This window comes from Daktulosphaira vitifoliae, unplaced genomic scaffold (genome assembly GCF_025091365.1).
Source record: "Daktulosphaira vitifoliae isolate Bord-2020 unplaced genomic scaffold, ASM2509136v1 Scaffold_3, whole genome shotgun sequence".
NCBI lineage: Eukaryota > Metazoa > Arthropoda > Insecta > Hemiptera > Phylloxeridae > Daktulosphaira > Daktulosphaira vitifoliae.
Genome location: NW_026099574.1, coordinates 5531285 through 5542161, shown reverse-complemented (window position 1 = coordinate 5542161; position 10877 = coordinate 5531285). Strand labels below are relative to the sequence as shown.

Here is a 10877-nt window from a genome sequence, read left to right as displayed (position 1 = left end):
TAACAGTATTTTACTTTTTATTTTTTTATGGATACTTACATTCTGTTTGAATCACGTCTTAGTGTATTTTAATTAGGAAAATTATTTCATCATTGTTAAGTTATTTTCAGTGATGTACCATAGGAGTTCATTCCTCTTTATCATATAGTTTTTGAAGGTATATTAGGGTAATCGTAATCACTGTAAATATTTGTAACGGATAAACATTTGTAGGAGATAATAAAAATTGTTGTGTCACATCATGAGTTGCAGTTTTGCTTATTCATGCATATTCATGTTTACTGGATAGAAAAATTAGAGAAAACATTATAAACTTTACTAATAAAATTAATAAATTAAATAAAAAGTACTCTTTAAACATCTTACAATGTTTTATTTGTATGTGGAACGAATTTTTTTTTTAAACTGATACAACACCGACCAGTAGTACACTTGTCACTATAATAGGTATTATTATAGTCGGATACTTGTCTTGTGAGCGGCAAACCTTGAATTTGAACCTCTGAAGACCAGGAGCGATAAGAAAAAAAAATATAATTACTTTTAGTCGTAAATCTATGCTAGTTTATGTATTATAATGTTGTATTGACCGGAACAGCGTTTTTCCAAAATGAAATGAAGATGATGTCCTTTAAATAATATTTATATCAATAGTGATCGACTTCCGTGTGAGTAGAGCAAGGAGAAAACGTACAATAGAGTAGTTTTTAAAGCAATTTTTTCGTTCTTAAAGGAACTATAAATAATTAATGGAAACGTTGATTGTTACCTTGGACTAGATAAATTCAAGGCTGCACTTTTTAAAGTATAAATGTAGTACAAATTTGAACACATATTTTTTTTTTTATTAAAAATATGCCACGCTATCAAATAATTTAGAAAGTCAAAATAAGAAATGATTAGTTTTCATTTTTATAGCATATACGGTTTCTTTTTTGATCGACTAATTAAAATGAAAATATTTAAGTACGCTTAAAGTATTTAAAAATAAATGAAAATGCGTTTTCAATATTTATAATTCAAAGACTTTAAAATTAATTTTTATACTTATCATAATATTTTTAATGACTATTTAATTTAATAGATTCTAATTTAATTTTTATATCTTGTTTATAGTATATTTTGTATTTGTCACATTGTTCAACTATAATATTATAAGACTACGGAAATAAAATGTACAACTTGAGTTAGTTGGTGTAAATTTATGAAAATAAATTTAATTAAGTTAAAAAAGAAATTATTGTCCTTAACATAAAATAAAAGGTCTAAATTTGATTAAGAATTATAATTGCATGGTAGAATTATATTTTTCAACTTTGAAATCTTTTTAGAAAAATTCAACTGCAAATGAAATAGAAAATGCGTAACATAGTAGCATAACGTGACAACTCAAATTAGGATAATTCTATTTCTAACATAATACACAGAAATTTGATCTATGGTAGTGATTTTTATTACAATAATACTTTGTAGCTTACATATTTCATTCTTACCCATACAAACTGCGACGTCTATCGTATTTTTTGATGGAGTTATTATCATATTAACTTGTTTCAATAAACATTTTCATTAAATAAAATATTTATTTTATTCTTATTTATTTTTGAATCTCGCAGATTCTGTGAATATATACGTAGTAATCAAAAGTATCCAGTATCTTTAAATGACTATTATTGTTTAAAGTATTAATTAATCCGTTTTCATGAAACTTCCACAATAATAAAAATATTTCTAAAGAGTATACTACTGTGCGATTCTGCGACAATTATATCAAGTCAATGAGATGTATAGGCGTGAGGACATTGCAACAAGTTATGTATTATCGGAAATTAATATATTTTAATTTAAAATGTTTAAATTTTTACCAGTGACTAATACAGTAATTTTGCATGTGCCACTTAACTTTTCAAAAATTCCAAGAACAAAATGATTATTTGAGTAGGTATTTTTTGATCCTATATCATTATCTATATAATCCAACCAGGAATTATATAACAAAGTACAATTCATTGTTAAATTCATCAAATAATCTATAGTAATTTTTTTATGTAATATTATACTATCTTTACTGTAATAATGATTATAACTAATTATTATGTAAAAGTAAATGATCTTAATGTTGAACTAGAATAATTTGTTCAATAAACTAGTAATTAGATTTATATATATATATATTAAAAAACCACTTATTCTTCAAGTTAAATCCATTGTAACAAACAACCATACAATCTATTTAATGTTTCTATTAATGCATTGCACTATATTTAAATTAGTAGACATTACTAAAGTTATACTACCTTATTATTTAAGATTGAATAAAAATAAATAAACAATAAAAATATATTGAACATATTTTATTTATTAGGTAGTAAATACATACAAATATATCAAAAAATACCTCTAACACAGATAGTGTAGATTTTAATCAGGCTTCATATCATTACATATTTTCTGTACATTTTGTTTTAATTAAATAATTATAAAAAAGAAACACTGAATACATTACTTTTATCAAACGTTATTTCAAATATCATTGTCTCAAGTATAACAAAAGTATCTAATAGTCTTATATTGGCAGTCAATTTGGGCTTAATTGACACAATGTTAATGTTCTATGCATATAAGGCACACTTAAATCGTTTTAAATCAAGTGAACACTGTATGAACATATAAAATGGAATGTTGAATAATAATCAATTTTGAGAGTACATAATAATTCTTCGATATGTGCAAGTGTACATTAAGATATTAATATATGTAGTACAAAAAGGCACTTATGGAATATTTTGTTAACATATATATTTAAATAATATATTTATAATAAAAAATAATATCTAAACATCTAGGATAAAAAAAAAAAAAAATCAGTTACTAAATCTAAAATTACAGCTAATTAGCATCACATATGTTTCATGATAATGTTTATAAAATTTAAATATAAACGACATTCACGAGGCCCAAAATTTTTGACATATTTACAAATTAATTTTAAAAAAGAACAAGTTATAAATTGTACATCATTTGTGCAAAATTCGGTTTTTATTTTAGTTAAGGAAATATTTTGTTATTATTGAGCACACATGGAATGTATGATGATATAATTGTGAACACATTCTTTGCTCAAAATGGAAGACACAGAAAATACACGTTTTGATTGTATTAATAGATTAACGCTCATTAATGATAACAAACTTTGAATGAACTTCAATAATGGATGGACATGATGTCTTAACACAAACAATAATTGACAATTAAGACTTTCATTAATTTATATATTGCAATAGTTCTATAAATGAGTAAGAATACCTACTTAATATAAAAAAGTAGCAATATGCAAAAAAATTCAAGTTGTTAAAATTTGATAGTTTTTCCTATGAAAGAAACCACAGATATTATTTAGTGCCTCAACATAAATACAATAAATGGTTGTATTTTAACACCATCTAAAAGAATTTATACAAAATATAGACAATCCGCAACCAACCATTTTAAAGTAAATGTCACAGCAGTTATAAATTTTTTTTTAATTTATGTACAACAGTAATGAGACCAACAATATTTTTTTTTTTTGTACATTTAAAATGTTTATAGTTAAAAAAAAAAAAATAAAAATAAATTAATAATAATGATAAAAAATATATAATAATAAATCATATATTGTGGAATATTAAGCTTCGAATTGTCAATAATAATTTAAAAACCGGCTAGGTTAATCATGAACACAACAACATTTTTGTTTAAAACTGCACAATTCCCTTGTTCTCCTATTGAAAGTTCAAATTGAAAAAGTATATAATAATTAGTACTGCATGGAGATTTAGGGTAAAAAGAACATAGAAAAATAAAAATATTGTCTAAATTATTGCTTATTCATTCATTCAACAGTGTTTTCCTAAGCTAACAATATGTTGGTTTAATTGAGTAATTAAATACATGATTGTTGTTCCGTCAAGTCACATTTACACACTCTCCTTACCGTCCAGCCTTTTTGCTAAGTCCGATACAAGTTCTTTGAAGATCAATGGGTCAATATTTTTTCCCAACTGGTATAAAACAAACCAATCTCCAATCTGGCATTTCTTAGTGATAGTTTCAACTTCATCTTGAGGTGCAAGGCGAGATCTAGCTCTCAGCAATAATAAACGGAATTTTGGCATGACCACAACGGCAGTACGGTACACTAAGTTAAGACCACTGAGTACAGCCACAAACAAAAACCAAAACCATAAAAACACATAGATTTTTTCATTTACAATGTTCAATGGTAACACGCATAAACCATCCAACTTCTGGATAGATCCAGATGGACCATATTTGTGGAATGTACATTTGGTGACTTTTGGAAATACCCTAGCCATTGGATCAGCTCGGTCTTCAGGTTCCATCTCGGTGAAACGCAATACATCAGAACCGTACGTACTAAACTCACCTTCCAGAAAATAATCCATGAAAAATATTTGAGCAATTACATTTACAAAATTCAGGAACTCGCATAGGAAAAATCTAATAGCATAGAAGTTTTGGGTGTGTAAATTAGTGGCAAAATAATCTAATAGCAGTTTCTTGCGGTCATTTTTACAGTCTTCACTGATGATTGGGCAGTTAAGGTCTAACACTAACATTTTGATACGGCCACCCTCCCAAGTTTTCCACATATACCTGGGTAAATAAAAGAACATAGCCTGGAAAAATAGAACGAAGCACACCCACTGGTAGTACTTGTGGTATTTAACTTCGTCTTCGCCATCTACATGAGATGCTATACCGGGCTGGACGACATCCTTGCCAATGCGACCGGCCACCCGATTTGGAATGGTGAACGTAGAGTAAATCCAACAATAGGTGTCCATAACATTAAGGGGTACATCATCGACGATACAGTCGATTGGGTCACCGATGTACTGACGAGACGTGACTAGCAATGAGAAAGCCACCAAAATAATGACGGTCGCCTTGTAGTGCAACCTGAATATGTTGTTATCTATGCATACGCTGTCGATCTTCAACAGCCCCTTGACGGAGCCGAACACGTCAAACATGGTGGCGGTGGCGACACTTTACTCAATTAATAATATTTTGGCGGCACACGACGAACACGACGGCGCGCACACTAACTAACGATGATGACTACTAGAAGAAAACACTAAAATAAAGATGTAAAAAAAGTTAAAAGTCTATTCTAAAATAAAACCGCTTACGTTAAGACGGCAGTGGAATGATATGATTGTAGAAAACGAACTTTACCCCGATCACGTTTACGCGGCGAGCGTCGTCGTTTGGAGGGGAAACGAGACGACGAACGGCCAACGATGGCGGTTAACTGTACACGCACAGCGGCGGGTGCGGACGGAACACACAAACGCGTAATAGCAACACGGACACAAGCCGCTCGGAAGTTTCTCGTGGAATGAAATCGTACTGTTGGTTCGTAACGCTTTGCTGGTATAGCGTAGCGGGTGGGGGTCTTGGGTCAATGGAGTTGGGACGTTGTGATATGCGCGTGCGCAATAACAACGACAACGACGGTGGTGCTACTCGTACGCGTTACACATTTCCCCCCTCCGCTGTCCATCATTCACAAAGAGATTTAACGGTGGGCAGCGGAGCGGTACAAGTGCAGCCTGTGGTAGTGACGACGACGTCGACAACGGTGGCCGGCGACAATATACGCGCTGGCAGGAAAATACCCAAACCGGTTGTGTCCTTTAATGGCGGGGGTTACATACACGCGCATTCCATGCCCGGCGTGTCGTCTCGGGACGGAGCACCACCGCTGCAAACTAAACACATGAAGAGCGCCGTAGGATTATGCCGAAAGAGCGCTAGTTATACGTCCAACGTCTGTCGAGGGTTCTCAAAATAGGGAGGATTTTTTAATTTTATCACATAAATCTTTATAAAACTAATCTTATATAAATGGTAAACAAATAATAATTATTTGTACATTCACTATGTACATAAATATACATTTGTGTGTGTGTTATACTCTACAGAAAACTTAAATTTATAATAGAATAATGTTATTAATATAATATACGAATTTGACATAAAATTTAAGAATAACAAAATACATTATATTTTTTTGAAAGACACACTTAACGTGCTTACAATAACTAACCGTATTATACCCAAGATTTAGTAGTATGGGAAGAGAGCTAGAAAAACACAATTCAGTATTGAAATCCCCGCTAAAGATAATCATGGCAAAAAATTAAAAAGCTCAACACAACTCATACAACCACGATTATCCGGGAATGATGGGAAGAGGTCACGGGGATAAATAAAAACCAATGTTGATCAAGACTTATTATTTTTATTAAATAAATTTTTACGTGTACATATATATATATATTTACATATAATGTAAAATACGTACTTATATGTACATTTGTTTTCATATAAATTCCGTCGGTACCTAATAAATTTTTTTCACTTATTTTGAACAAAAAAAAGTCAACAAACATTTTTATACCAGCATAACATGGTCAGTAGTAGTGAAGGCACATAGCCTCTATATACGCTGCTGTTCAGTCCATGCTTTTGCTATTGGTATGTACAAATATTCACAAGAATAAAAACGGTTAATCGAGACATGGTGACTTGGTTCAACTGTATTTTTAAAAAAATACTAAGTAAACAGAAAAATGATCTTTACAATTGTAACATGTTTCATTTTCGACCGGGTTCATACAAATAGCTCGTTTAGCTATTTGTAAATATGGCTTTGTTTTTTTTTTTTAATTACAATCAGACTTATTATAAATTGTACTTCAATCAAATTTATAATTAATTTTCAAGTGTTCTTCTAAAGTTTCAATAAAAAAACAAGAGTTTATCTATGATTAAGTTATCTATAATATATTTATGTTAAAAAATGTGCTTAAAAGTCATGTTATCATAAATTTTTAATTTTTTGCGTTATTACGATAGTTAAATTGTTTCTTTTTATCTATGAAATTGAATCTAAACACGGAATCCAATATTTGGATTTTTAAATTCAATTTTATTTGATTACTCATCTACTTCATTATAAGTAGATAATAATAAATTATTTTTCAAAAATAATGCACCGAGAAATATGTATTAAATACATGTTTAATACACACGGTTTAGCGCTATAAACTTATCTAACCTTGTGTGTCTATTAAGTCAATTTTAGTGAATAATTTTTCCCGCTATTATAGAAAGGAAATGCAACTGTGAAATTTAAACATTTCAGTAAAGGTTGTAAAATATTAAAAAGTGAAGTTCTGATGTTTTAATATATTATTAAATTAAATTTAGTTGTTCAACTAAAAATATAATAAAAAAACTACTTTTTAAATGAAGCTATTAAAAATGTTTTCTAGAATTTTGTTTATAACCAAAGCTCTGCTTTTATAGATGCAATTAATCACTCTTCGTAAACATTTTTTTAAATGTATAACAAAAATCAATCGTATGCTATTAAATCTTCTATTTTACTCAATATATGGCAATTTAACTATTGATGAGATCCAGCTGTGAAAGTTGAAGTAAACCTTTAGGTTTAATCAGTATTTTAAAACTTATAATGAACGCGATGTGGTGGCAAAATTAAAAATCTTTTCAAAACTAACAACTGCACTTGTTAGCTTGACAATAAACTATCATATTGATAAGACAATTGTTGTCTAATTGAGAAAACCTAGATAAAAATAGCCTATTAATCCAAGTGTCCCACTTATTAATACAACAAGATTTAAGTTGTCAAAACTATACAACTAATCGTTAATTTTTACAATTATATAATTGTTAAATTTGATGATATAATTTTCAATCTATATCTATACTTGTTAATATAAAAAAAATATTGTTAATTAGCCATTGCAACTAAACATAAAAACTTTACTAAATAGGACTACAAATTGATTCTTCAACTAAAATTACAATTTTTTTTATGATAACAGTTAATTTTATGTTCATCATCGAAACAAGTGACTAACATTGTTTCTCCCGAAACGTTCATATTACACAATCACCAGAAAAAAAATTAAACAAAACATTACGTATACTTTATTAAAATAACGCATTCGCAATTATATAAAACTGTTTAATTGTTCATGTTTTAACTCGTAACTTAAAAAAGTGAAAAATTACATATATGATGATATTTTACAGTGACGCATGCTCACAGGTATTTACCTTTGGCTTCCACCGGCCATATAAACGGCTATTAAATTTATGCGTGGGAAAATGTCTACATCATGATTGTTATTCTCAGTTCTCGGATTCTCATACAAATCATTTACATCTACCGGCACAAAGCGGTCGCGATTGTTTTAGATTTGAAATATTTTCTCTAGCTGTTATGCATAAGTTTTTATTTCAATTACCCACACCCTCTCTTCACATTTTCAAGTCAAGTGCTCGAGAAAATTGTTCGTCTTGCATGACCGTGTACATAAATTCATTCATTGTGGTGACCTTTGAACACAAATATCTTGGAGACACCTGCACGCATTATCGACTGAATGAATAGACTGTGAGCGATTAGTCTATGTCTTTGATTGCATTATAACCTGTTGGCTAAAGGATGACTGTCTTTTTAGACAAGATAGCGTCTGGCAAAATATTCAAATTAACTGTTGCTTATAATGCTATTTTGAAAGGGTTGACTGAATAAAGAATGATAAATCAGTTTAATATCATTTATTGATAAAATTTTCTCTAAGAAAAGTAATTGAAGCGATCAAATGTTTTGAAAAATGAACCATTTGTACCGTTAGTTGCGATTTTTGAATGATTGCAGCGATATAATAAAAGTATTGAATTTGAGGCGAAATGAATATTTAGAATGCAAATAATATTAAATCGTTCAATCGACGATTACATGATTACATTGAACTACTTTGAAAAGGTATAGAATGCAATTAAAAAAATAAAAAAAAGATAGCTAACAACAAATTTTTTCGCAATTATGCATTTTGTAATCAGATTTGATTTTTTTAATGACTGCTCGTTTCCTATTATGAATTCGTGCAAACGCTTAACAATTTTGTCATATGAAAGAATAGCCCAACCGAATCAACACTTGTTGACGTCAATTATTGTGAACTGTGTCCTAATATTCAACTAATTAAGCATAATGTTATGGTTAGGAGGTCGATCAGAAGTTGTTTGTAATCTTCAAAATACACTATTATCGCTTTAGGGTCACCGACCGGTGTTTTCCTGCGAAAAATATTTACTGAATTTCGCCATTAACCATTCCGACTATAGCACTGAAATAACTTCACACAAAAAAAAAATTCGAACCCGACTATAAATCATTTGGTTTGTTAATTATTTATGCGACGCTTATGGCTTTAGAGTCCGGACTAAACCGGTTGACAGGTTTATTTTTTACTTAATCTACCAAAAACATACTTTAATACTCAATGTGTGTGCCTATGCGTTTTTTTTTTAAATTTGCATTCATGTTAAACATTTTATTTTTCTTTAGTAAGTATAAGAATTTCAAACGACGTGAGCTTTAAATACAAATTGGACGTGAATAATGTTCACTGAATATTATAAAACAGCATTTCTATACCAAATATCGGAGAACTAATTATTTTAGTACATAAAAATTACCAACAAATATTATATGATAATATTTGGATTTCAAAAAAAATATAATAAAATCATAAAAATATACCAAGAACTAAATTAAACTCAATGACAAAATTTAGAGAATAACTTAGCTTAATTAGAAAAAAACTCCAGTGAAATGAAAACGATGTTACTAATAAAATACCAATTACACAGGCGTTTATGATTTGCTACCGTTTTGCGCTATCAGCTGTCGAATATTGTGGAAGAGCGACACAGTATTATAATTATAATTATTATTATCATTTACTCAAGATGCGACTCGATAACTTGTTTTCAAATGGATCGCGGCTGAGTTAACATTACGAAAACCGGCAAGAAGGCCGCTCTGTAGAAGGCTACCACTACCGAGTTACACGTTCTTCACCATCAACGCATACCGAGTATTACTCTAGACTTTATGAGTTGCTCGGTCAATGGTTGAAGAGATGTGACCGTCTTGGTGCTTCTAGACCAGGAGCAAGGGCCAAGGAGGGGCGTTGTTGCCGATGAAGTCTATCGACAAAGAGGTGTAGTACTAGTAGTAGACAGACCTGAACCATTGGACGGGTGGGAGCGAAGGCGCCGGAGAAACGTGCACCGCACACGATACTGCAACGTGTAGCACAATGGTCGAGTAACTAAAATGTTGTCTTACAGATAAACCATGACGATCAGCGATGTCTGGTGGCTCGGCTCGTCATCATGTTTAAAAGTTAAATTGTACAAACACAAAAAATATTTTATATTATAAATAATCGTACATTAATACAAATTAATTATATATATATATATTGATATAATTAAATATACATTGAAGAATCGCAAATAGTTGACTTGATTCAATAAATTATAAAGTAGTTGAAAATTCTTTTATAATAACAAAAGGTGGTTTATTGGAATTCATTTGAAAAAGGTTTAAAGCTCAGTAACAACAGAGTACTATCTTAGTTTCTTAATAAAGTTCAACAGTCATCCATAGTTAATAATAAATATGTTACTAATTAAGTTATTTTATGGCCAAAATGTTTAATGCTATACTATTTAACCAGAAAATAGGCGATCCAATAATAAAATCATTTATATCAACTACTTATTGTATAATAATTAAATAATATTTCATTGACCTATGTAGGAGTTACGTGCGTGAAGTTGGAAATTGATCACTTCACACTCGTTAGGATTTTTTACTGAGGGAGATAATACCAAAATATTATTTAGTGATTTTTTACCCTAGTGTAGGTTTAGCAGACTTGATGAGCAAGTTAAGCACTTTTATTCTCCTT

At 29.8% G+C, this 10877-nt stretch overlaps 1 protein-coding gene across 1 annotated transcript; it reads right to left on the bottom strand.

Annotated features, from left to right (window-relative positions):
* Positions 1-2339: 2339 nt before the first annotated feature.
* Positions 2340-5429, bottom strand: LOC126901089 (innexin inx2). Its single transcript, XM_050677314.1, has one exon. It carries the CDS (start codon positions 5037-5039, stop codon positions 3960-3962), a length of 1080 nt encoding a protein of 359 aa, XP_050533271.1. The 5' UTR covers positions 5040-5429; the 3' UTR covers positions 2340-3959.
* Between the last annotated feature and the right edge of the window lie 5448 nt (positions 5430-10877).